The following is a 27,980-nucleotide window of genomic DNA, read 5'->3' on the forward strand; positions in this document are numbered from 1 at the left end:
GTCTGCCTCAACAAAAAGCAACATTAGATGTGGCGACATTGACCTGCAATGCAAAGTGCAACTTTACTGTGATTTAAAATTTTTTTTTTTTTTATCTGAACATTATGATATTTGATTTCATGATAACTTTAGTGATTGTTTCTTTCATTCTTGTTGTTCAGACTTGTTGTTTGGCCCTTGCAGACCTCTGTAGTGCTCCTATGTCACTTATATCATTTCCCGCCGCCTCCCAAAATCCAAGCAGCCCTTAACACCTGGTGAATGATTCGTCGATGAATCAGTTAGTTACACAAAGTTTGATGATGTTTTTTTTGTTGTTTTTTTAAAGCAGAAATGCTAAATCTGCTCCTCAAACGTGAGCATTTGCTATTTTCCTCAGTTTTCTGTGATAGTAAACTCAACATCTCTGAGCTTTTCACTGTTTTCACATGGAACCGGTATTTAGTTCAGGATGAATCCGGTTTCATTTATAAATCTGTTCCTGAAATTGTCGCACATGAATTCAGCCTCCCACGCTCTGATGCAGCAGGGGGCGGTGTGTGCTTTAGTTGGCGGCCCGCGAAGAAGAAGAAGAAGAAGAAGAAAAAAAACAAAAACAAAGAAGGAGGATACGAAGAAGAAGAAGAAGAAGAAGAAGAAGAGTAGTTCCGGACTCACCATGGCTGCGGCTGACAGCGGCGTGAAGCCCCTTCAAAATGCCATGAAAATGGCCAAACTGGCCATACAGCTGGACGGAGGGGACAAACACAAGGTTAGTGAGCTGCACGGCCTCCGGACTGCTGCGATAACCGCCCGGTTTTTAACCCGACAGGAAACGCCGTGTGCAGATGTAAACAAGACGGAGGGGGCGGAGGCTGTCATAGATAACGTTCACCTGTCAGTCAACACACCTGCTGCTGGTTGTTTATATATGGTTTTTTTATTTTTTATTGTCATTTAATTTAATGCGACACACCTTTTACTACAATATGTTTTGTGGTTAATGTTACTAAAAAAAACAAAAAACGTTTAAATACTCTACAAATATATCGAAATAATGAACAATAAACTGTATTTTAGGCTATAAGTGTATATAACTATGAACTAATAGGCTGCGTTTGTTTAAAAAGTTAAATATGACACGACAACCTTTTTTATAACAGTAATGGTCAGAGGCGTCACTGCCCTTTAACTCGAGGGGGGGCAGGTGCCCTTCATATTTTATTTTTTTTTCAGATGAAATGCATGTAGGAATTGTTAAATTCTGTTTTGACAGTACGTGTTTTGAATTAAAGTAATTAAATTCAGGACTCTTTGTGGGGATTTTTTTTTTTTTTTTTTTTTTTTTTCTGTGCTTGCGTGTTTTTTTTTTTTCTTCCTCCCACCGTCCAAAAACATGCAAAGGTTAGGTTAGGGGGTGAGTCTTAATTGGCTGTAGGTGTAAAATGTGTAAATGTAAGCGTGGGTGGTTATCTGTGTCTGTGTTGGCCCCTGTCTTCACCCAAAGTCAGCTGGGGTAGGCTCCAGCAATTCATAACACTCTCTGTGTGTAGGCTGCATTGTTTACTATTTATCTTGATCATAATAGGATCTGACCTGGTTGTGGCCTCTCTGCAGGAAGCCTACTGTGAATACCTCCGGACCATCAACTACATCTCACATGTGCTTTTGGAGGAAGCTGGGCCGCAAAGTAAGATCTGAGTAGTGGCTTGTCTAGTGTACTGTTCATGATATCTTACCTTCTGCTTATTTTCTCTGCTACTTCTTTGTTATGTGTACTTGTTTTTATCTACCGTACGGAGTTATCAAATAGGGTATAACAGTAGCGTGTTAAAAAGTAGGTCATATGTTCAAACTAGCACATTGTTTAACTTAAGTTATGATTGGCAGACACTGCTGCATGACAAGGCACTTCATAATAATATTGATTTTATTTGTATAGCACAACAAAGTTTTATATATGATACAATATAATGTTATAATTATAATATGACATATTATAACTGCAAATCATTTCCCCAAAGGAAAACTTTGTCATCTGTTTTATCCAATAAAATAATATTTTCAGAAATTTCAGAATATTTTTCTCAAAAGTCCTTTTTAGTTTCAACAAAATGGGACTGTCAAGCAGACAGACTGACGAACACTGACTGAAAAACCTGTCATAAATGTGGCATACACCAGAAAAATGTATTGTTACAATACAATAGCACCGAGTCCAGGTCCCGGCGGCGCATGAAGAGTCAACAGCACATTGGTGGTCCTAATGTTTCGGCTCATCAGTTTATTCCCATTTGATGAAATTGGAAATGTGTCGCACTGGAGGCAAACCATGTACAGTGAGTGGCATTAAAGCTGCACAGAGATATATCAGCCCTCCACCAACCTCTAGTGATAAACAATAGGAAATGCAACTTTATGATGACTTACAAACAAATGTACGAGTGTTTACGGTCATTGCTGAATCACAGTATCTTGCTGTCTTTTTGGTTTAATTAAGTTGACTCCCCTTAAGTGTTTTGGAGGAGAGACTCGCACTAAAGACGAGACAGATTACTGTATTAGTGTCACCTTGTTTAAAACCAATCAATACTAATGAGTCGTTGACTTTTACTCTGTACTCAAAGATTGATTTGAACGACTCAATAGTATTGATTTGCTTGTATTCAGTCTGAGAGTGTTGCTAAAATAGGAGCTGATGCAACACAGTGGTAAACATGACCCTGTCCCAACTTTTTTTTAAAGGTTTTTTTGTTGGCATCAAATTCCAAAATCAGCATATATTTTTCATAAAACAATAACATTTCTCAGTTTCAACATTTGATAGCTTGTCTTGGGTCTATTTGTAATTAAATACGGGTTTATGTGATTTGCAGTTCATCACACTCTGTTTTTATTTACATTTTTCACGGCATCCCAACTTTTTTGGAAACGGGGGTTGTATCTCACTATCTATATAACCCCCCCCACCCACAAAACCTCAGAGGTTTGAGGACGTAGCAGCCACTTGATAGCAGCATAGTTAATCATCCCAACCAGACTTGAACTAATCAGCTTGAATACAGTAGTTTATTGTTATTCATGAAATTGAAATCAGATGTCAAAATGCCAAGTGATGACCTTTCTACAGTGGACTGACATTAAATTAATCAGACAGGAGCGCCTGCTCTTAAAATGCATCGCTTCCCCTGACGCGCTGTCTTTCTGTGCGGCCTCAGAGGAGAAGGAGATGGTGGTGGCCGTGGAGGAGGAGCGCATGTTGAGGCTAGCTGAGCAGTGTCTGGAGCGAGCCAAGTCCTTCGTAGGAAAGAACGCTGACCCGCCTGACCTCCCCGCCTCCGCTTCTTCCACTGGTTCTCCCGGCCTAACAGAGCCCCATCACACTGCTGTCCCCCCCACCGCCGGGGCTGCAAACACTGGTGATTACATTACCCTCCAATCAGAGGCATCTCTTTTATAAACACACCGGTCAATCAGTGCTAACTTGGAGCCTGCCGCTAACAAATCAAAACAAAGCCAATGTCTAGCCACATGATCAGCACCTCTTTGTCTTTGTGTTTCAGCTCTGCTGTCACACTCCCCTGCAGGTGATCCTCCTGTTGAGCCTAAAGCCGCCAACCCGACACGGACCGGTCACCGCAGGGTGCTGTCAGAGGGCGGCGGGGAACTATCCCCGTTTCTACCTCCGGAAGTCTTCCACAGACTGCAAACAGTAGCGTTACAGGACATGAGCAAAAAGTAAGAGCTGGTTTCCATCAGTATTGCTGACCCGAAGTCAACAACAGAGCAGAGATAAGAGATTTCCACGCAGCCGTCAGTAGAGCACCGCGTTGTAAACTTTAAACACCAAAACAGTCTTCAGTGTCTCGCAGTAAATTCTGTGATCTAAATTTTAGAAATTGAAATGAAGATGTTTACGTCACTAAATGCTCCCGCCGAAGTCTCTCTGTTCAGTCTCTTTGTGCCTGAGGATCATTTTCACGACGAAGAATAATAAGTTAGAAATATCGGCTTTATCTTCTGCGAGTGTTGTCGGTGCTTGCTTGCGCTATATGTGATAATCAGCCATCACCACTGACAACAGATGTCCGCTAACAATGATCAGCTTCCCAGAGAGACTGGTCTTTGTGCCTTTGAGACAACACTTATGTGATGCTTTGTTTGTTTGCATTTTGTCCGTGCGTGCAGGCAGCTGACGCCCATTGAAGAAGCATCACGTATGAACCAGAAGCTGAGAGCCAATTACGAAGCTCGTCTGGCGAGGCTCAGCCCCGGTCAGGCCTATCAGAAGACGTCTTTGGTGAGTTCGGAGCGTTTGTTGTGAGATAGTGAGAGGAGGAGGAGGAGGAGGAGGAGGAGGAGAGACGGGAGTCCTGGCTCCGTTTTCAGTCTCTTATCGGGTTACTCAAGATTAAAGCCGCCTACAAGATTACTGACCATATCATCAGCTTTACAGTTGAGCAGTGAACAAACTGGGTGGGTTCATTACATTCATGTATGGTGGTGCAAAATGCTGGTTGTTTGGAGGTTTCTTCATGTTTTTGCCTCAGACAGGACCTCTTCCTGTTACTTTACCCACCTGATACACAAATACACTAATTAGCCATAAGAGCAAAACAAACACTGACGTTAATACAGAGAGACGTTTGCTTAATTTTGACAGTCATTTTGGAGACTGTGGTTTGTGTTGCTGTTGAACTCCACTGAGCTATACTATACAGGGTGTTCCTCATTCATTTTAATGGGAGTGATAAAATATTAGAAACGCCTCTTATTATAACTCTTTCGACCAGAGAAGTTAATGTAACATTGCTGCAAAGTGTTATTTAATGTATTCACCAATATGATACTTGAACTGGTTTCTGTGTCATGCATAACCTACAATAAACATGATTATTATTTGGTAAACTCACCACTTAGCATCACAGCCACACACACACACACACACACACACACACACACACACACACACACACACACACACACACACACACACACACACACACACACACACAGCTGCAGGTGTCGGAGGTTTTGCAGTTGATCAATCATTCAAGCGATGTCACTGCAATTATGTCAGACTTTGAACAAGGTTGACAACAACGGCGTTAGTGCGTGTAATGTGTGTAACAATGAATCTATATCAGACGTCATCGGCGTTATTAAAGTCCATCCTGACGTGTTCATCGCTCTCAGTTCACGGTTTTTAAGTGTCGGATTTTAAGATAAGAGGGTAAATGTGCGGTTCAACAAAGCCACACGACGTGTCAATAATATAAGAGTTCACTGTTCACAATGAATGCAATAATCATTACTGAGAGACAAATAGAGTACAGGCTAGCTTTCTTGACGTTCGAGTATATTGTGAAGCTTTAAGTCCAAATAAAAGGAAAATATACAGCAATTTTTAAAATTACGTTTTTTTTTTTTTTCTAAATACAGTGTCTAAAAAGATCATTTTGAAAGTCTGCGTCATGCCTCCATGGATGGACTCTGTTCTGGACAGTAAATCGATTGTTTAAACTAGTGTTCAACCACGGTCTCTTGTTGCAGCGTCCTAACACAGCAAGATCAGACAAGTTACATCAAATAGTAATCCCAAACTCGCTCACCTTTTTCTTATTCCAACATTTCTGATCAAGTTTTTACTTTTTCACTCAACAACCTGAAATTCAGTTCACATGAACTGCGGGAAACCAGGAACTGTAAAATCGAAAGAGTTTCATGGTTAATATTTTAGTAGTTTCACCGGGAAAAAACCCCCACAAAAAAACAAAATCCAATATGAATTGTTATTGTGTATTCGATCTCCTCTATTTTCATGGTGATTAAAAAGTAAGTTATGCTTAATCATTAAAAGTTGCAAACGTTTTCTTCAATTTAATCCTTTAACAATGGATCTGTGATGTTTGCATAATTTATTAAGCATTAAAAAGTAAAAAAAAATGCACGCTACTTCTCGTGCTTTTATTTTGACATTCTGTGGTTCTTCCGGTCCGTTAACCATTAGTCTGACGCGTCTTGTTGGTGATCAGCAGTGAGTACCTGCGCGTAAAGAACTTTTTTTTTTTTTATATGTTGTCGTTAACGATTCTTTGAAAAAAGGATTAAAGGAGGTGAGTGAGATTTAACTTTCATTAAGGTAACTTTTTTTTTTTTTTTTTTTCTTCCTAATTACCACGGTTGAATGCTACCTCCGTTTCCCCTCGATAAACATTGTTTTATCTCGGGACTTTTTTTTTTTTTTTTTTTTTTTTTTTAAAGTAATGTCAACTTGTTATTCAGATACCGAAATGTTTCACCACGAACCCACTTCGGAGCTTCGAGTTTACTGGAGAAAACTAAAAGCGTTTGTCAAGGTAAAGTCACGTCAGCTAACTTTATGAGCCAATTAACGCCACCTACGTTTTTTTTGGTTTTTCTAAATGCTTTATGGGACAAAAAAAAAAAAAATAATCACGAACGAGGCATTGAAATCATGATATTAAAATCGCGATATGTGTTTGAGTAAAGAAAACATTTTTTTCTTTTAAAATATGATAATTTTTTTAAGATATTGACATTTTAATTAAGACATAAAAAAAAACACGTTGAATAAAATGAAGCACTATAAAATAATATAAATTGCCCTTCATTAAGAGTTATATTCAGAGTCTACTAACTTGTACAGTTTTGCATATTTCAGCCATTCATTTGCATAATTTAAATGCATGCACTTCAGGGATTTACAATCTTAATTTTATTATAAAAGCCATTAAACCAATGGGGTTTTCAAAATTTTGGCTTTAGGTGTTTCATGTTTTGCCATAATGACAATTGTGTAAATTAGCACGTACAGAAAGCACTACTCCAACAATGATTCATTGTTATCCAAGATTGATTCACTGTTATCCAACATTTACTGTGAGATTTCACACAAGATAATGGTTTTCAATATACACGCACAGGGTAGCCTATATAAGAGAGATTTTGGGTGCCACAGTCAGCAAGGAGGGAACCGATCTAATTGTTTGTGTTGGTTTCTTTATCACTTAATGTCATCTGGAGGTTTGAAAGTGTCCTTTGTGATGCAAAGTACTTCTTGTCGTCTTTAGGTGTTTGTTGTAAAGGTTAAAACCCTGTAATCCAGACTTTCGGTGTGTGAGTGTTTTTTCATAAGCCTGATGCATGTTTTGATGAGATTTTAGATAGTCTACAACATTGTGACTTCTTCTTTTTCTTTTTTTTTTTCCCATTATTTCGGTCTTTTTTTGGGGGCTACAGAAACAATGCACACCCTCAAGGTTCATATTGTTTTTGATCATATTTAATTGCATCAATGCACATATTTAAAGTAATTTCCTCTCCTTCCCAATGCAGACGCTTTCTCTCCAACGGCAGATGATGGAGAACCTCATCATAGCCAAAGCCAGGGAAGATGCTGTATCCTTTCCTTTCTCAGCTTGTCTTTTGTGTTGTTGGAAGACTCCATTTTTGTTGCTTGACTGGTGAAGGGTAGCTTCAGTATTACAGAGTTTTTCACTAAGGCTGCGTCTGATGCTTTATTCCCGTTTCTTATGTGACTTGATTCTCTGTAATTGATTCAATTTGTCCTGCTTTTCCAATCCCTGGAAAGTGAGTAGTGAGCTTTGTGCAGTAATGGGCCCGACTGCTGTGTCACAGGAAACAAATACTGTAAACTGTTGTCTACTCTGGCGTTTTAGGTATTTCGCAAATTAAATGACGAGCCACTTGCACATTCTTTCAGCAAAGATCACAATCTTAGTGTTACAACTTACAATGTTCAAATCATCATAAAATAGGTGGTTCGTCGCTGAGAAACAGGCCAGGAGAAGAAAGAGGCTCATTAGAACATGGAAAATCGTCTTTTAGCTCATTGGGTGTTGATGTACCTCATTAGGGCTCCTGAGTCTCCACAGTGAAGACATCACTACTTAATGCTGGTCCATGTGAGGTTGTGATGTTTGGAGGTTTCCTGAATGTTAACATTAGCTCCAGCGGAAGATGGAGGAGAGAAGACTAAGGCTACAAGAAGAAGCCAACAGGTACTGTGGTTCTCCATAAACATAACGAATCATGTTAAAACTTTATTCTTTGTTTCTATCGTTTTCTTTTTTTTTTTTTACCAACTTATCATGAGTTGTTTATTAGTTTTATGCATGCCTCTTTACAAACATGATACTCAGAAGACCCAACACTTATTTTGTTGCTACCACAACAATTGAAGTTCTGACTTTGATATTTGTAGACATTTTGAATTAGTAGTCTTTGAATTTTTTTATAAAACATTATAATTTTTCCCGTTAAATTTAGCATAGTTTGTTTTACCTGCCTCAAGTTAGCTTCTTCCAGCATCTCCTCAAGCTTGGAAATTATATCTGTGCTTTCCTGTGGATTTGAAACACTGTCTGTGGTGTCATCTGTTTGTGTCGTTGCCTGCAGCTCTCAAAGTAAAGCTCTCGTGAAATTCTTGGAAAGGGTGTAAATTATTTCGAGCCATTAGGTTCAGGGTCACGTTTACTCTTCCACTAAAATCACAGAGGGTATTGTCAAATTCTGATTCCCATTTTTGTATAAAGTTACATAGGTTGAGATGTACATCTCCTCTTTCATCTCAGTAGAAAGCATAGAGAAGCAATTGTAATTTGGCCGATATTAATTAATAAATTGTCTCTCTGCCCCAATATAAACCACAAACCCACAAGCTTAATGCTGTGCAATGAGGGGGGAAAACAAAAAGATCAGCGACTTTTTGGAGTTGCACTCAAAAGGTTGATTGGTAAAGGGCCAAGATCGGTAAATACGGTTTGCCTGCAAGTATGCCGATGCATAAACAACATCATTACGTGTTTGTCATTCCAGGAGATTTGCAGCATCTGGGGAAATGACTGCAGAAGAACAAGAGCAGCGTGTCCTCTACACCAATGTCTTGGAATATGAGCAAGACCATGTGAGTTTACGCCATAAAAACATAACATAATAATGATGCGCCGCCACATGCCTTATGCAGCTCCCCAAACTTTAATCAGCAGCTTTTATGGCAGCACATAATTATATGATAATGCTGCCAATACACATACTTTCTGAAATGTTGAAAACAGCTACACGGTTAATACTCAGGGTACAAAGAGAGGACCTACCGCACTGCAGCGTTGGTAGTCCTGGCAAACTACCGGTAAACCACAACAGAAACATTGTCTGGTTCATGGCTGCTTTACCATGGAGTTAGTTTTCCATTTCTAAAAGTGTTGTGTATCGTGACTGATGCTCTTCCATCTACACATTATGATCAGAAGCCAAGTACTTGCAATTGTTATGTGTGATTGGAGATGTAGTTGTGACTGTTTTGTTTGTCTCTTTAGGGTTGGCCCAAACAGTGGAAAGCCAACTTGAAGGAGAATCCTGATGTCACATTAGTGTCAGATTTAATCTCCTACCTGCTCAGGTAAAATATTTTAACTCGTGTTTAAGATCATATTCGTGCCTTTAGAGTAGAGAAACAAACAACCGCAAACTGCAAATGTTTAACTACAAATAAACCCCAAAATCTAGGGGAGGGGCAGACCCTTTGCCCTCCTCCTTTTTGTTGTTGTTGTTTTGGTGCTCTCTGAGTGCGCAAGATGTTTTTAAGTTTCATTAAGTGATGCTAAAACTCAGTAGGAATGTTGAGTTAATAAAAAAAAAAAAATCAAATTTCAATCAATCGGAGTTTAAAAGTCTAGATCAGGGATAATCCCAGGTTAGGGAGCGAACAGGATTTGTTTAACTGAAATCTATTGAGATATTCTCTGGGCCGTAAAATCCTTCCCCAGCCCCCCCACAAAGGTCACAACCTAGCTTAAGGTTGGACAAAGGAGGGGGGGGGAGACCACACTATTTGTAACAGGACATTGAGGTTTTCGACTAACATTTGCACTGTGTCCTCAGCCGGTCTGACCACCCAGTGGTGAAGCTGCTGAGGAAACACCAGTACAGAATCTACAACAGGCTCTACCCCATCGTTAGTAAAGGCCTCCCCCAGAGTCCCCCTCTGCCTCTGAGGCCTTCACGCAGCATTCACAACCTGCTTCGTCCAGGTAAGAACCAGAGCCGGGTACGTTTCAGAAAACATTAGGATCACATTTATACTCATTTCCTCAGCTCCGGTTTTTGTTTTGTTGCGGCTGGTTTCATCCTTAATTGAATTAGAGAAATCAAATGGAGTTTGTGAAAGCCAGCCAGTAGATGAAAAGATAATGTATAATGCATTTACATGTCAGAAAATAAACTGCATATCCAACAGAAGTGTTATTTTTGGTTTGTGTTATCCATTAATGTTCATTGCATATCGAGGTTCTAACCACCTGATGTGCATTTATTTGGACTAAATGGAGGAAATTATGACTCTTTGGACGTGTATATGAGAAACAAATCAATACATTAAGTAATGGCGATGCAGCCAAGCTATAGCCATGTATAGTAATGTCTTTTAAAAAAAAAAAACATTTATGTGATGAAAACATTATGTTTTACTACAAATGTTTATGTCGCAACACAGAGACTCAGAGCAAGCCAATCAAGATTGCAGGCAGTAACGTCGTCGGCCAGAGTCTCGGCACCAACCCCTCGCTTTCCCCCTCGCCGTCTCACGAACTCTACGACGACGAGGACGCGGAGGAGCCTCGCGCGCAGGTGTCGATAGACCGGGAGAACTCGTTTGAAGACCTGGAGCAGTTCCTGACCCGGCTGGACTGGGCACTGCCACACGGCAGCACCGACGGCACCGGCTTGGATTCGGAGCTGGCCTGCGATCCCTCGGCTCAGTCGGAGCAGGGCGGGGGCCACGTCGAGGAGCTGGAGATGAGAGCGGTTAAGGAACACCTGAAAGCTATCGTGAAGGACATTCATATTGCAATTGGTGAGCACAGTGACATATGGATGTGGCGATTATTAACAGCAACAGCTTCGTCTTGGTGTAACATTCACATTCAATCGAAAAGTTGTTGGATTAGAAATGATGTGGCTTTTTTTTTTTTTTTTCATATATATTTCAGATCAGCTTCTGTCACTGTGTTTGCTGTCCTTTGAGTGTCTGAACACAGCCAGCTGGAAGGACCTGTGTCTCGCCAGCATAGAGGAAGCCTTCTTCACGCCCCTGTGGAGCGCCCTGGTGGCTCTTTTCAGGTATTGCACCTTTAAATTCTTGTGCTCTAAAACATATGGTGCAAACAATACTGTAAGTTTTTTTGTTGTTTTGTTTTGTTGTTTTTTTTTATTCAAGTCAAACCACAACTGCTGTGTTGTTGGTGGACTTGAATGAGGCTCGAAGGTCGAGGTACATTTTAAGTCTGTAATTATACTGCACTTAAAGCAAATGGGTATTAGAGTTTGACATGAATTGTTTCCTGTGGGTTGAGGTTTCTGATTGACCAGCATGTGGCAGTGCTGCTCTTTCTATGCCAGCCTCTTCCCAGCTTGTACTTCAGGTAATTCTCGTTACCCTCAAATCAAAGTCTGTAAAATGATCAGTTGCGTTGCAGTTAATAGTACGAGTCTTATTTATTTTCTGTATTTGTTACCTCTTGGGTTTGACAGAGTTTGGACATAAATGAAGGAGAAATTTGACGTGTTGGGTGGCTGGTGAAGTCACATCACGGACAAATGACAGAAACTGACAAGTTTACTTCAGTACCATCAAACAAACTTTCTTTTCTTTTCCTTTCGTAGTGATGTTGACACACTCTGACCTCCAGAAAGACTTAAAGTGGAAAAAAGTGTTTCTTTTTTAATGAAAATAAGTTCTTCAGGGCAGATTTGTGTTTTTAAGAAATATAGGTAAGATAGTATAGAACTGTGTTTGCAGATTTTTCTGCTGGTATTCTTCGCATTGAATTGAAGATGTTTTAATCAGATTTCAGCACGTTCACTGCAGGTTTGAGATTTGATGATGTGCTGTGGTTCATGTCACTGCCATGCCATTGTTGTCTGCTTCTTTGTGCGTGACCCCCGGTACAGCCTAACACAGCGGTTTCCAAACTTGTCACGCATACGCAGCATTATTGTTATTAACGGCTAACAATTTCGAAGGAAACTTTTAACAACGGCAGTGAAATTTAATCATTGAGTCATCAAGAAATGGGAGAAACAAGTTCTTGGTCTGCAAAGTCAAACTTTGTCCAAACTGTGGATGTATACGGTTACTGTTTACGCTCGTTGTATAAATTAATTACGTGAGCTCGGGCTTCAGTGCCATGTCAGTACTCTGTTTAGTCTCATATGTGATTCATTACATCAGCTTTGTTTATCCATAAATGTTTTACAGTGGCAAGTAAACAATTCCTTTTCTTGGTGTTTTGATTTTCAGAAGAAAAAAAACCCACCACTGTGTATCTGTGCTGCAAACAACCATCTGGAGTCATGTTAATGTCCCCTTTCTACAGTTGAGCCTCATTTGGTGACTGTGTGCTCGCTGATACGAGTTTTGTGGTTGTCAATATAAATTATTCAGCTGGTTGTATAGTTTGGAAAATCCAACAACCAGAAATTTGGTATCCGGTGCCTCTACCGTTGAAATTCCACGAGTCATGAAATCGGATTTGGTAATAAACTGATCAAATGTATTTGAACATGAAGGCACAATGTTATATTTTTTACAGATTGAACAATAATGACCGGAGCTGCTGACCGTATGAGCACCCCCCCCCCCCCCCCCCGAGCTATCGCTGCATTACCCTAAACAAGCAAACGTTAGCATTCTTTAACATCACATGTCCAACAACTACAGTAACATTTCAGGATGTAAACATTAGATTCACACCTGAAACTCTCCGTTTGTCTTTGAGCCGCTTTCACAGGTTTGAGTTGTTTCTTCATTTCGTTACTAATACCCTGTGACACCGTTTGCATTCTGGTTTGTAGTCATTAGTCATTGAATATCTGCTTACGTGACACTCTCTGGCTTTTGTTCCCACAAGTCTCCGTGGACCTGTTGCTGCAGCTGCACATGCTGTTGCTATTGTTCATACAGCATCTATGTTGCAACCCCATTTCTGAAAAAGTTGGGACGCTGTGTAAAATGGAAATAAAAACAGAATGCAAGGATTTTGCAAATCACATAAACCCATATTTAAATGAAAATAGACCAAAGACAATGTAGAAAAAGTTGAAACTGAGAAGTTATATTGTTTTATGAAGAATGTATGCTTATTTTGAATTTGAGGCCTATCAAACGTCTCCAAAAAGTGGGGACAAGGGCAACAAAAGACTGGAAAAGTTGTTTTAAAAAAACACCTAACCAGTAGGGGTTGCTAGTTAAGCCACAATGAGTCTGTGAATAAGGAAAGGGATTTTGCTAGTTTACCCTCTGAGGCTTTCCACCCACAAACACACCCAGTTATTGAGGTGGGAATGACTCATGGTTTTTAAATCACTGTTGAGTCATCTGCTCCCATGAAATTTGTCAAATTAATAATTAACTAATGTTCATGGGTTTTCAGTCTGTTGACTTTTGTCTTTCTTTTTCAGGAAGGTGCACCGAGAAAGGGAGCAGTCCTTTGAAGCGGTTATGACGCTGTACCGGGATGTTTCACCTGGAGATGTCGGCGTGCCCTTTAAACTGTTTCCCCCAGAGCCTGGTTCACTGGAAGGTTCCTACCCCTATGAGTCGGCAGTTCAGGAGCTTCACCTTCTCATTCAAGACTGCTGTCCACAGAGGAAGCTGGAATGTATTGGTGAGTCAGTTTGTATTGTTTTTATTCACAAAAAGGAGGAATTTCACAACAGATAGCTTCTCTTAGTGCGCTTTAATTAACCTTGAAAGAGGCGGTCCACCCTCTTCTGGCAGAGGCTCCTGACCACAGGCTCAGTGCTGACTCTCATCTTGGCCTCTTAAGAGGGTTTTTTTTTATTATTTTTTTTTTAAATTATTCTAAGTATTTGCAAGTCTTAAAAAGTAATAAAAAAAATAATTCAATTTTGCCTCCTCCGCCTAAGAAAGTATTAAAAAGTTTTATATTCATTACACACAAATCACTTATTTCAAGTTTGTTTATAAGTGTCTCAGGTTTCAGGACAGCCCACAATTTGCTACACAAAAATGTTATAATTAAAATTGGGATTCTTTCACCAGATCATCATTTTTTTTTTTCTTATCTGCATTATCAGCATAATCACTCCTGCTGCAAATGTAGCAAAAGGTGAAAAAACTCAAACCTGAACGGTGCAGCGGCGGTGAACTTCTTGTAGTAATCTCAGAAATGTGGGACAAGGAGTCCCTGAACTCATCTCTTTCTTTCTTTATTTATATTGCACTTTTCAAAACCAATGTTACAAAGCTCTTTACAGTAAAATGTGCAATGATAACAAATGACCTGGAATTTAGGACATCAACAAAAGTTAGGAAAAAGCATTTTTGATAAGTGTATTTTGAGAAGAGGTTTAAAGGAGGATACTGAGTTTGCCCGTCTGAGTTTCCCCGAGTTCGGACAGCAAAGACTGAGTCACCTTTAGTTGACAAGTCAGGAATTAGGAACCATTAGTACGACCGTGCCAGAAGATCTGAAGCGTCGATCAGGCTCATTTGGAAGTTAGCAGATTGGGGATGTTAGTCGGGATGCTTTAAGCTTCAGAAATAAACAGTTACATTTTCTTTTATTAGAAAGCATGTTAAGCTTTAGTGTCTGTGAGGCTGGACGGTCTCATTTAGAGCAGAAGAGTTTGTTCTTCCAGCTAACCTGCAGCCTTTTGAAAGCTACACCTGCAAGGTCTGTGATTATTTGTCTTTCTGAAGGTGGTGCTTATTTCTTTTTGGTGGCTCGTATTTACAAATATTGGTTAAAATAATCCACGACAGCCTCTAAATCTGATATTTAATTTGACAATTTACCTGAAACGCTTTCCTCTACTTTTGAATGAAGCCGAATAATGGAGCAAAATCGCTTAAAAACCAGCAGTGCTCTGTATCTCCGTATACAGTAATTGTAAATTTGGTCCAAGTCCAAGAGTTTTATGAATTGCTTTCTGTATGTTTTGTTACAGTCAGGACGTTACGCCTGATCTGTGCCTGCGCTGAGAATTACAGGTGTCTTCACGAGTCGGACTCTTCTCCCAAAACAGCTGCCATGTGAGTACATTTTACTGGAAATCTCAAGTGAGAGAAAACGCAGCGCAAGTCTGTGTGTGGGGCAGGCGTTGTTCCTTTAACGTACTTCTCATTAACCTTCAAAATAAAAGTCCTTTCCTCATTCACTCCATGCTCATGGTAAGGACGGAAAGACTGCCCCAAAGTCCAGTAGAAGGACCGAAACATCCTTTCAGGGCTCTCTGCCTTGGTAGCTGCTCTGTCAGGTCTCATCAGTGCTCATTTAGGTCTGGCACAGTGGGCGCTGTCCTGGCGTCTATTGCCCCCCTATAGAGTGCCTGTTCTTGGCCAGGCCCAAAAGTGGGTCATCCTGTCTGAGTTTGGAACAAACCCAAGGTCCAGCGAGGAGCTTTGGAGATCAGAAGAAAAGAGATGGAGGTTTGTGGAATCTCTGATGATTCCCAGCCAGTCGGACAAAGGCTCAGTGGGTTGTAGCAGCCGTAATCTAGAACATGCAGTGCTCTATAGACTTTAAATTGTTGTGTGTTGATAGAGTTTGACTGAAATGCAGAGTTTTTAAATCTGTTTTTTTCTCACTGTGGCTGCCTGTTATCCCCTGTAACACATTCACGCGAGAACGCAGCGATGCGCCTATAATCAGGAACATCACCGCCTAGTTTAACACTCTGCCATACATTAGTGGACTGAGTATATTTTGGGAATAATATTGTACAAGCGGAGGCCTCTAGTTGAACACACTAGTATACAAACAGATGGCCAGCATGTCTTCTCCAAAGTGGGCGGGGAACGTGGTCCTAGAAGAGGAGCATTTACTGGGTTGTTTGGAGAACCAGGCTTAAGTTAACGTTTGACACTTTTTAATAGGGCTTAAAACAGTCGACATCAAACCCATGGGATATGTCACCAGCTTTTAAAGGGTTTTATTTGTTCCTACCATTGATGCTTGTAAAAAGTTTTTAATAGAGCCCAGAAACGAGCAGCGTCAGGAAAAAAAAAAGAAAAAAGCATGTAAATGAAATCCAAGGAGTTATCTGATATCTTGTCTTTTTTTTTTTCATACACTCTTGTCCTCGTCCCTTTTTCTCTTTCGGTGGATCCACTAATGTTTTTGGAGAAAGGCTGAGGCTATGTCTGCCGCTCCATATCTGTCTGCTTGTGTTGGAGTCTGTGTGAAGTGATCAGAGACGGCGGAGTAGAAGAGATGACCGTGCACAGCACTTCTCAGAGCTTTTTAATCCAGAAAAGTTGTGACGTTGAGGGATTATTTTGTTTGGACTCTCGGTACATACAACTTCTTGGTAACAAAATGTCACTCTGACAAAAGAAAACTGAATCACGCCGAGGGGAGTTGGTTTTGTTACCTGGAAACGTACGCCAAACACGGGCAAACCGGGGGAGTGGGAAATTACATATTTTAGAGGCCGATCATCTCTGACAGCTCATCGTCTTTTGGTGAAAGTGAGCAGCTTGGCAGAAAGAAAAATCTCTTTAACCTCAGGTCTTTAACTGCTTTTGACGGGCAAACTCTGGCACTTCCAGCTCATCACAGATCCATTTTGTTTTTACAACGTCAGACTCTAGCCAGTGGGCACCGGCAGCTATAATTCAGAGATCCGAAGTGAGTTAAAGTTTTGCCTCTAAATTTGATTCCAAGCTCATTGAAGAGGGTGAATTTGGATCACGTACTGCCTCCAATCTGCCAGCGCTGACATGTTTTTCTGTCCTGTTTGCAGCTCACTTCTGGCTTTTCTTAGGCCACGTAAATACAGGTTGCATTTCTGTGTGCCGCTGTGACTCAGAGAAAGTGTTTTTGATCAAGGCCTCGGACTCGGATAAGAATTTGGAAGTGGATTTGCGGCTAATCAAGACGTCGTGCTGACAGAGGAGTTGCGTGTACCCTTTTCGTTTCTAACGTACAATCACACAGACGCACTTTATTGAACGTGTTGCCCTCTCTTTTAGTCTTTGAAAAGCGTTCCCATTTACGTCAGCTCTTTGTCCGTGACCACCCGGGAGCTCATTTGTTGTCTCGAGTGCTTTTTTGTCTACCTCCCTTTATTGTCACTCTTCTATTGTGCTGCTCACTTGGTCACCAGTTTTTCCTCTGTATCTTGTTAGTTAAGAAATGTTCCCTTCTGCCCGTTTCTGGTGTGTTTGGTTTAATCAGCTCTCTAAAGCGCAGAGCAGCGCAAAACCCACAATGAAGCCTAATCCTCTGACTGAAATCAGTATTTCTGCTCGTGGCCGGGCTGCATTGTATCCTTGGAATGCAGAGACGCCAGTTTTCGCGTGAGGGATCGATGTGCGTGTTTACGGTCGTGAAGACGATGGTACGAGGTTGCAATTGTGCGAGTGTGTGAGGTCCGGCTCTCTCGGCGGTTACGTGAGCCCGTCCACACCTTCCAGGACCTTCGCAGGAGGAGAGTATCCAGTTGCATGCGGCTGGGTCAGCCGAGGGCCAGCGAGACCTACCTTCTCACGCAAGCAGTTAGCCCCTGCGTGCGATTCCTGATAAACAAACGGTCACTGTCTGCACACAGGGAAAATGCTATCAGGCTGTCATCGTCTCCCCGGCTGCAATTTGTCCTCCCAACAAATCTCGGGGAGAGAGAGAGAGAAAAAAAAAAGAAGCTTTATCATTTCCATCCCTGAACATTAAGAGCTACATTTGATTTAGTTTCCATTCAGTCCCCCCGGGAGCACAAACCAAAATACTCTTGTGTATGTCACTCTATCCCCCCTCCTCCTCCTCCCCCCACCCCCCACCACACACCCTCCTGCTCTGTTTATTTACTGTTGTTGTCCTGTTTTAATCCGTCTTTCGTCGACAGTGGTGCCGATGACCTGTTGCCCATCCTGTCCTTCGTGGCTCTGCGGTGTCAGTGTCCTCAGCTGGTGTCTGAATGTGCTGCTTTGGAGGAGTTTATTCATGAAGGGTGAGTTGTGTAACAGTACTTAAGATTCATGGTCCTGGTATGTAACTTGGTTTTATGAGTTATGGTTTGGTACATTTTCAGCACACAAAAAAAAAAAGCAAAATTATTTTATTTTTATGTAAAATTCAAAAGTTCTTAATTGGCCGTAATTCTTTTGGCAAAAGTTTAGGCACAATCCATAAGAAAAGACTCTGAGCTTTCTACTCTTAACTATCAAATAGATCAAATAAAACTTTTTCATAGTGCAGTATATTCATAATGATGTTAAATTGAAGCCAGCAGAGTAGTTTCACCATTAGAACTGCTCAAAGTGCCTTTTTTTCTCTCATTGTCAATGTTGACGATGCCTCACTGCAGACAAACAAATACATATTCCCCCGTTACATCCCTTGTGGAGCAAATTAATACAAATTTATCATAAAGTAATGTACTTCTCATCATCCCTCCCCCGTGCCAAAATAATGTAATTGTAGTTTTAGCAGCTTTCAGCTCATTTGTTTTGGTTTACGACCGTTGAACTCTTCATTCCTTCAACCTTATTTTCAACATTCGCAACTGGGAGCTGTTTGCCGTGGAATAAAAAGATCAGATAAAACCGCTGTACATTAACATCCCAGCACCAAACGGCACTCAGACAAAGCCAGAGATACTGAAGAGCCAGATGTTCTTTCAGGAGTTGGTGGAGATCCAAACGGAGCTAAAAGGAGACGGAATATCGGACTCAAATCAAACAGGTGGCCACAAACACGACTCGAATGAAAGCCAATGTCACGCTACGTCTGTTGGATGTGTAAAACAGACGATTGTTTGCTTTCACCACAACAATTTCATAAGGTATGTAACATGCCAATGTTACATATGTAAATAAAGACCAAAAAAAAAACCAATACTCCAAGTTTAGATATTTGCAGGCTGAGTCCGAGTCATTAGTCGGGCCTTAGTACCTTCTTACTCTTTTCTGACGTTGATCGGGGCCCAATAGTAAGGCTGAAATTATATTGCCAAAAAACGAATACAGCAGTGAAGGAGGACAGTCGTGGAGGGCTGGTGATCTCGAGTTGCCGTTCATCATACTTATTATGGTAGCGTGTCAGTTCAGACCACACCCGAAAGGTCTACTCGTGGCCATAAAAACAGTGTGGTTGTAAAAGCCAGCTGGTTGGCCATGGCCAAGGAATGTCGGGATATTTGGGATTTGGTTTTTCCTCTCCATAAAAATGCAACTAAAGTCCCACTTTATGTTTATGTAGTTCGGTGGGTTGGAAGTGTTCAAGTGAAGGAAGAAATGGAGCCAACATGGGCCGTCCAGGCTGCGAGAGGACTGAGGCATCAGCTGTCAGTCATTCATTGAGATTTCATAGTCCAGAGTATAAATTTATATGAATCAGATGAGGTATGAAGCTTCTTTTTAGAAGGTCAGATGGGACAAAATGTTATTGCAATTAAAAAAAAGTAACTAAACATGGTGAGATGTGAGGTACATTTCATTTTACCCTAAACTTATTTGGTACTTTTATTGTGTCTAAATAAAAAAAAAAAAAACACTTGAACCAACATAATCTTAGCTTTTATTCTTCTTGATGTCATTTCTGCTTTGGTCAACAAGACGTTGTCAGGAGGGACATTTGTAGTAGATGCAGTTTAGCGGCAGAGCTTCTAACACCGCTGTTGTTGTTGTTGTTACAGCACAATGTAGTGGAGACTCACACGGAGCTGAAAAGAAACCAGTACTCAGAAACTAACCAAGTAGACAACATAATATTTAGTTTCTTTCAGGGGGAGGGGAGGGGGGGGGGGCAAAACAATAGCAGGGGAAACACTGTCTACTGTAAATGATTAACTCTGGCTGTTTGAATGAGCCTCTCGCTTCAGGCGCTTTCAGATTTCCACAAATAAATGGCGGCAGATCTGCTCCCGCTTGAACAGATTAAAAAAAAAAAAAAAAAACGACCAGTAAAGTAACAAATGACCTTTCTTCATATAATAGTTCCAGTGAATGTTAAATAGTATTTTTGCAGAAATACCCATTTCAAGTTATAATGGCATAATCCAATTGTCTTTGACATTTGGTCTTTGATGAAAATTACAACATATTTTCACTTTTTTGTTTATGTTTTAATTTTTTTTTTTTTTTTTTTTTTTAATTTTTGAAAGGGTTACTTCAGGTTTGTCAACGTTTTTTTTTTTTTTTTTTTTTTTTTTTGTAAATTAAATCAAATGTGGTGATAGCCGGTTGCTTGTTCGGGTTTGTTGAGATGCTTTTTTTTTTTTTTTTTTTTTTAATATACACACGCTCGATGAACATTGAGGTATTGTGCCAAACTAACTACATCAGCTATATTTAATTCACAATGTACAGATCACAGTGGAGTGATAGGCGTCTTATCTTCTTTCCTCTCTTGGTCTTCCCACACACCCCCACACACACCCCCACCCACACACACACACCCACACACACACACACACACACCCCCACACCAGCGTCCTGCCTGCGGTCGCTCTCGTGTCTTGCTCCAGTTAGTCCGAGGTCAGCCAGGATTGACTCATTCTCCAGCGCTGCTCGGCCTCTCGTCTGCCATCTCTGGGAAAAGTTCTCCTCGCTGGTCCGTTGCTCTTCTCGCCTATCAGCCCCTCCGTCCATCACTTCCCTTCCCTCACGCCGCCCACCCGTCTAATACGCGGAGAACGTCTCCAGAGCGGGCGAAGGTGGAGCGGACACTCGCCGTGGGAAAATGCCGATGCGTCGATTAAAGTGAAATGAATAAATTGGATTTTGTCCCGTGCTGGGATGTTTGGCATTCTTGTGGGCAGTCATGCCTCGTTGTGTTTGTGTCCTTCCTTGACCTCTTTCGGTTTTCTTTGACCTCAAACAGTTGAAATAAATGGGGTGTTGATCACTTTCATGAACTAATGCCCACTTCTGTCTTTCAGCTATTTGATAGGAGAGGAAGGCTACTGTCTGACCTCCATGCAGAGTGCTTTGGCCTACATTGAGTCGCTGCACCCGGGAGGAGCTCAACTGCCTGCAGAGAAGCTCATGTGAAAAAGGTAAATAAATGTCTGCACTGAACGACCTGATGAACAAGAACTTTTTCTTAAAATTTATTCACCTTTCTCGCAAAGTCAGCTGAAAGCTTATAATGAGCTTTTCATGAAGATGAAAATAGTAGAATGAGGATGTCACTGATAAAATCTTTGATTTAAAAAAATATTGGTGGTTTGATCTGCACCTCAGTTTTGGGTCACGGTCCGCTACGTTTTTACCAAACATACCTCAAAACGTTTCCGTTCAGTCGTCTCTACAGTACAGATTTTAAACAGTGGCGTCTTTTAGTATCACCAAACAAACCTTTGAACTTTACCAAACATTTTGTACAGTGTAATTTCGACTGATCTTTGCAGAACGGTTTGACCCGTGGGTGACTGGTAGACCTGATCATTAGCTGTGGAGCGCACGCCGTTCTTTTTTTTTTTTTTTTTTTTCCCCTTTGCCAGCACTCATGAGCAGAGATGGAGGGACTGATGGAGTGAAGTAGACTGAGGGACGAGTGTGCCCGGCGCCCAAGGTGATGTTAGCACACTGCAGCTCGGAGGGGACGGGGGCCGCGACGACACTGCGCGTTATGAAATGTGACGTCCTCAACCCGCGTTCCCCAAAACTCCCAGTGACACAATGATTCCACGACGGACAAAAATTGAACTCTTGGTACATGTATGACTTTGTACGCCTTCCCCGCTGCGGTTTTGACAGCAGTCATGTCCGACATAGATGTACTTGACTTCAAGACAGAACTTTTAAAAGTCCTCGCTGGCATCTAAGCGTGGAAAAACGAGCCTTAATTCAGATTTTGATTCATTTTATTTCATGTTTGAACAGAGCTGACGGATGAAGAAAAATACAGACCATTGCTGCCTGAAGCTTTAACGAAAGATCAAACGCAGCCTCACCTTTTTATTTTAAATGTACTCCAAATGAAATACTGTCTTCTGTGTCGTAGGCTGCTGCGCATCCTCCCGACAGCTCTTCTCGCGTTCTCTGCTGCGCTGCAGAGAAGCAACGGCCGAACCTGCAGCTGCCTGCATGTTGTGGTGACGCATGTTAACTTGCCCACGCAGATATGCTTTAGATTTAACAGAAGGACTTCCTTGAACTCTTTTTCCAACAGAGGGACTAAACCAGTGCCTATGAATCATTTCTAACCAGATCAGACCCTGCGTGGGACCAAACTGGGCTTCGCCGTAGGTGACGTGTGAAGCGTCGCTGCGTTTACGAGCGCTGGACTTTGGGTCGAGACTGGAGCCGTTTTAAACCGGTTTTATCCTCCGTCCAGACGATGGGCAAGACGGGTCAAAACATTTCTGTAACCTCCTGGAAACTGATGAACCGACTGATGATTCGCTTCCTCTTCACGCAGTGATTGATCAGCTGAGCAACACCGTGAAAACCTCCCTGCAGAGACTGGTTGATGTTTTTTTGTTGTTGTTGTTTCTCCTCCATGTCTGTGACGGCCGAGTCGTCGCTCTGCCCACGAACGTCGAGGTTTGGAACGACAAAAGCGATACGAGAGTTGTTAACCAGCTCGTAAGGAACCTTTAGAAGGGAGGCTATTGAGTTTATGAACGCTTAGGCTCGAGCGGCTCCTGGCAGTTCGTCGTTCCAGACGGGATTTTAAGACGCAGGATTATGACGGACACAGAAATCAAGAAAACGTCGATGACCGTGCTTCGAAGAAAACAAAAAAAACAACAACTGCAGAATTGTCACATTTTTAGGTTTATTTCGGTGTCACAGTAATCCGCCGATAATCGTCTGTTCGTCCACGGATTCATTAGAAACAGCTAATCCTGCGTCTTTTAATGGTGACAGCCCTACATGTTGGGTGTTTCCATCAGATTGTTTTTAAATTTCTCAGGAGAAAGAACTTGAAAATACAAATGTGGATCCGGACGGGGGTTTCGGTTACAGGAGGAGCAGCCAGTTCGCTTTACTACTGGGAAGGGACTCAAAAAAAAAAAAAAAATCCATACTGTAAGCTCTCTATCCCAAATTTAAAACACTAACCTTTTCTGAATATGTCTTCACAGAGGAAAAACCTGCAACATGTGCTCGTTTACTAATGAGGGAACGCGTCCGTCAAACAATATTTCAAGTCGCATCTGAGGGAGCCGTGAAAAACTGAAGTTGTGAACGAGCTAACTTTGTGTTCTGATATTTGTCTACTTTACCGTGCGATCGGAGCAGTTCGTCGTTTTCGGGAAATCTTCTGGAATGCCTCATTTAACTTCTTATTTTTTAACTTGTAAAACAAAGCACATTTATAAATCAGTTTGCGTTCGTGCGTGTGTGCGCGCGTGTTTGAGACCGTTGGTGACGTTCATCCATAAACTATGAATTGAAATGATTAATATTATGCACTCTGGGTGTCGAGGCGTTCGACAAGCTCCACCGGACGATGGTGTCGGGTTCAGACAGTAGATCTGCTTGCAGACAGACTTGCTGATTGATCGTCGCCGTCGGAAACCGGAGCGGCGCCTGCTGAGAGCTGCAAAGTCTGTGCAGCGTCTGACTGTCTGGAACAGCAGGTCGGGTTGAGCAACACTGCAGGTAGGAGGACCGCTGCACTTTGGTAGTTCCTTCGTTCCCCCTTTCTTTAATCTTTTTCTTTTAGTTTTTGTAACACGAGTTTTCAAGTCAAGCCACTATGGACTGCAGGCGCACGTGAACTTTTTGATAGTTGTTTTTGCTATGCAACAGTTAAAGAACTCGTTTTTGCTCTCGTATCTGCGTGCATACGGTTTTTCGATTTTACCGCCATTAGGATTTATCTTCTTTTTTTTTTTTAATGCCGAGCATCAAAGTCGACTCATCTCTTGACGTCTAGTTACCTGCAAAGCAAAATGTTAACTATATAAGATGTATGGTATTAAAGGGATCGGGTTGTTTTTATGCTTTTCTGTTGAAGCGGTTTAGTTTTAAATACACAGACACTGAAGCGAGCGTTTACCTTAAAGAGTCCTGTTTTTGTTTTTTTTCTTTCTTTTTAAGCCAAGTACCTGCAAATAATGTTTACTTATTGACTTATTTTGTTTCGCTCTGTTGGTCTTCCCGTCAGCCGTTGGTTTGCACAGAATTTAACCACCATCGACTTATAAATCGTGGTATCTTGCTTTGTCGTTCCCCGTGTTGTGTTACGGCTGCAGATGTTCTGCTGAAACCTCAAACTGAATTTAAATTGTGCCCCCTGTGGTGCATTCTTGCGGTGGAATTAAACTGCGACATCTGAGACTTGCAGCAGGGTGAAGATGAAGTGATTACCAGCTTAATGTCGAGCAGGTTTTCAAGGCGAATTAGTGAAAACCAGTAGTTCCTGGATTCAAATATCTTTAACCACGGAGATCTGAACGTGTTTTCAACACAAACTTGAAGCAGACTCGCCTCCACTTACACTGAAAAACCGCAGTTTTATTTCTTATCATTTTTATTTGGTTGGTTTGTTTGCTCGAAGTTAGTATTTAACATACATTTTTAAATTTGTTAGGTCCAAAAGATGTCAAAAGATCTTAAGAGCTTTTTTTGATTTGTTACCACTACCTTCATTTTGTGACATTAATACCAAAAACAGATTGATGTCAATGTAATAAATGTCTGTAATGAATAACAATACAAAAAACAAAAAACAAAGTCAGGATGCTGTGATATTATGCAAAGTGGATTAAACCACTATGTTCATGTAAATTATTTGTTGTACATTTTGCGTTGTTTTTGAAAACTGAAGGTGTCATTTCATTATTAAACTGTCGGACTGAGTGCTTGAGAAGGGCGAATGTGTGTCGACGAGACCAGGCAATAAAGAGAAGAGAGAGATGTTTAAATCATTTCCTGTGTGCTTTCGTTCAGCGTTCTCTGGCTCTCTTTACTAAACATTACATTACATTTACTAAACCCAACACGGATGAACGTGGATTCTCATCGGATTACACAGCTGGTTACGAATTGCCTCTGTTGACTCTGAGAGACTTTTTGGACACGACCCCTAGCGGCCCTCGGTGGTATTGCAGTTAAAGGTACTTTACTTCCCCCATTGGCCTCGTTTTTTTCAGACCTGGAAGCTACGTCTACTTTTATATACAGTCTATGGTATGATTTATTTATATTATGATTAGCTTCATCTGTCCCTCATTGTCCTCCCCTCCCAAGTTTGTTTAGTTTGTGTGTTTTCCACCTCTTCCGTGTCAGTTCATCGTTTCTACCTCTCGTCTTTGTTTTCCGTGTCTTTTTGTGCTTTTTTTTTGTTCTAAAGGAGGATTCCCAGTTCATCGTTTCTGTTGGGACAAGTTTCTACTTCCGGTTTCCTCCAGGCCTGTTGACCCGATCTTTTCAGATACCACTCCAGCCAACTCTCCTGCTTTTTAGTTGCCTCTTTGTGTGACAGTGCTGGAGTCCTTGTGGTTTCGCGCCGATGATGATCGAGCGATTTAAACTTTTAAATACTTTTCGAGAAGACTGTAGCTTCCCGCTACTCCACAACAACGCTGCAACGACGTTTTCGTCATTCTTCAAACCGATCACAAACATCTTCGTCTCAGGGTGCAACGATGATGGTGGTGTGGAGAAACTTGTTTTGGTGGAATATTTACACGTGGCCATTGAAATGGCTGATTTGCTGCAAAAGAGCAAAAATGAACTGAACGGGCGTGATCCATGTCTTCATCAAAACAATTTCACTGTTTAGGTCGCTGCTCGGAGGATGTTGTTGCTTTCTGCTGCAATGGAGATTTTGAAAACGGTTGCGTGAAATGGTCGACCAATTGCAGGTTTACACCAAAGATCTTCATCTGGTGAATCGGACTGCCTTCATTGTGTCTTACAAAAGTACGACGGCTGAAATCTCACAAATAGACTAATCAGACCAACGTCCGGACTTCCGCGAGTCTTGTGTTCATTCCTTGCGTTTCACGGTCCAAACACTTCTCTTCTTCTATTTCCTGGTCCCGTTCAGTTGGGTTTTTTTTTTTTTTCTTTGCAACAGTTCGACCATGAAGGTCTGATTCGCACAGTCTTCTGCCAACAGGTCATGTTGAGATCTGTCGGCTGTTTTTACTGTGAAACGGAGATGTGGGCTCTAATGAGATGCTGGTGTTGCTGATTTTTGAAGCTGCTTACTGATAAACTTCTCTGCAGCAGAGGGAACTCTTGTTCTTCCTTTCATGTGGTGGTCCTCATGAGAAACAGTTTCATCACTGAGTTTGATGGGTTTTTAAATTTTTTTTTTTTTTATTTAGCTTCAATTTCTGGACTGACTGAAATTGACATCCTCAAGTAATGGACTGTTGTTTCTCTTAGTTGACTGGTTCTTTCCGTAATATGGATCCCTTCAGCAGCGAATAACGGCTGTGACACGTCAAAAATAGCATTTTGAAAAAGCGCTATGGCAATAAATGATTTTTATAGCGACACTTCAAGGATAAAATCGTATAAAATGTCGCTTCTTTACCGAGAGAAGAGGAAAAACAAAACCTGGAGAAACAGTCTCCCGGTGCTAACGGGAGCTGATGTGACAAGTTTTTCTTAGATTTTTTTTTTTTTGTGGCTGTCAGTTGCCGGGGCGTCTGTGTGAGGGGTGATATGCCTGGAGGGGGCAGGAGGCCGTGATGGGCACATGGCTGAAAAGCAGCAGAGGCCTGTGAACTCGGAAGAAAAAACAACATGCCACTCCGAATCCGTCAGAAGTCCACCGGCAGCCCGCGCAGCGCCCAGCATGTCCTCCATCCGCCGCTCGCTCTTCCTCTGAATGTCCCTCTTTCTCCGTCTCACTGTGGGTGTTTGTCCCTTTTTCCGGTTCATTTGCCGGGTCGACCTCCTCCTCCTCCTCCTCCTGCGCTCATGTCAGTGGGGTCATCGTCAGGTTCGAGCAGCCCGCGTGCAGCACAACACTTGCAGCTTCACTTTTATGTAATCACAGGCAGCTTAAACAAAACCAAATTATAATTATTCTAAACTTGTTGTACTTTCATGCCAGCAGGTAGAACGCTGGTTTGACTTTTTTTTTTTTTTATTCACTTTTCCCCTCGAGCATAACATCGATACCCTCCTCACGTCTCGCTCTTAAATACGAAGCTCGAGCCAGAAGATGACGAGCTCAGCTCAGCATAAAGATAAAGGCTTGAAGAGATAGATAAAGGCTAGAAGCTCATTTAACCAGCACGTTATATTGAGTTTGTTTGCACCTTCGCAAGGCAACATGGACGCCAAAAGACTCCTCGTTGACAGCTTCCGCCTTACTCATGAAGATGACATGATTATGGACTGAAACAGTTCTTACTGTTTAATGTGACTCGTGGTCCAATTCCATGATTTTCTGTCCGTTGAGCAGATCATTAAAAAAAAAAAAAAATCTAATCTGAAAATAGTTTTTTTTTTTTTTTAAAGTATTTAATGGACTTTAACCTCGTTTTTTTTTTGGGTTTTTTTTTTTCAACTCTTCTGTCCGGATACAAATGCGCGTCTCGGCGAGAGGACCGAGCGCTCCACCAAACACGGCCGCCGTGGTGAAATGTCTCTCACCCGGCTGTCCCACTGTGTCCTTAGACCACTTTACATGAACCCACATTTTGAACCAATTAGTTAATAATTGAGTAACTCCGTGTGACATGCCGGCGCACATCGTTGTTTTACGAGCGCCGCCTGTGCGTGTGCCGTCGGCGTGGAGGGACACACCCCGGCGGAGGTAGCGTGACTCCGTTTGCCTGACCTCGAAGCTGGCCGCCGACATGACGCGAGCCTCTGGAGTGTGCAAAGCCCTTATCAATCATTTCCAAAGCAGCAAGCATCTAGGCAGCTGTTGTTAAATAGATACAGCGTTTATGGGCTGACGACGACTTCTCTTGTTTTCCACCAGACCTACGACTCCGACCGACGCTCCACACAAGGGAAAGATGATCTACCACGAGGGACCACACACACACACACACACACACACACACAC

At 41.6% G+C, this 27,980-nt stretch overlaps 1 protein-coding gene across 6 annotated transcripts; it reads left to right on the forward strand.

Annotated features, from left to right (window-relative positions):
* Window positions 1-558: 558 nt before the first annotated feature.
* Window positions 559-27,912, forward strand: vps9d1 (VPS9 domain containing 1). Of its 6 annotated transcripts, none has more exons than XM_069714304.1 (17): window positions 559-751; window positions 1,597-1,669; window positions 3,198-3,398; window positions 3,543-3,717; window positions 4,168-4,279; window positions 7,339-7,401; window positions 7,972-8,024; window positions 8,842-8,929; window positions 9,342-9,424; window positions 9,907-10,055; window positions 10,517-10,876; window positions 11,013-11,142; window positions 13,483-13,688; window positions 14,995-15,079; window positions 17,890-17,994; window positions 20,926-21,042; window positions 27,894-27,912. In XM_069714304.1, exons 1-16 carry the CDS (start codon window positions 659-661, stop codon window positions 21,035-21,037), a joined length of 2,088 nt encoding a protein of 695 aa, XP_069570405.1. In that variant the 5' UTR covers window positions 559-658; the 3' UTR covers window positions 21,038-21,042; window positions 27,894-27,912. The 6 variants fall into 6 exon arrangements, with proteins under 6 accessions (XP_069570405.1, XP_069570403.1, XP_069570402.1 ...); XM_069714302.1 differs by lacking the exon at window positions 27,894-27,912 and adding an exon at window positions 21,490-22,900; XM_069714301.1 differs by lacking the exon at window positions 27,894-27,912 and adding an exon at window positions 21,993-22,900.
* The last annotated feature ends 68 nt before the right edge of the window (window positions 27,913-27,980 follow it).

The sequence above is a fragment of the Brachyistius frenatus genome, unplaced genomic scaffold (genome assembly GCF_029030835.1).
Source record: "Brachyistius frenatus isolate BFR_SWC_R1_liver_20210118 unplaced genomic scaffold, ASM2903083v1 Contig_129, whole genome shotgun sequence".
Taxonomy (NCBI): domain Eukaryota; kingdom Metazoa; phylum Chordata; class Actinopteri; family Embiotocidae; genus Brachyistius; species Brachyistius frenatus.

What these genes read in the sequence shown, in the direction of transcription:
- vps9d1 (XM_069714304.1), top strand. Translation starts at nt 659, where the DNA reads ATGGCTGCGGCTGACAGCGGCGTGAAGCCCCTTCAAAATGCCATGAAA. An exon ending in GGAGGAAGCTGGGCCGCAAA is followed by an intron (nt 1,670 to 3,197) that starts GTAAGATCTGAG and finishes GTGCGGCCTCAG; the next exon opens with AGGAGAAGGAGATGGTGGTG. An exon ending in TGGAATATGAGCAAGACCAT is followed by an intron (nt 8,930 to 9,341) that starts GTGAGTTTACGC and finishes TTGTCTCTTTAG; the next exon opens with GGTTGGCCCAAACAGTGGAA.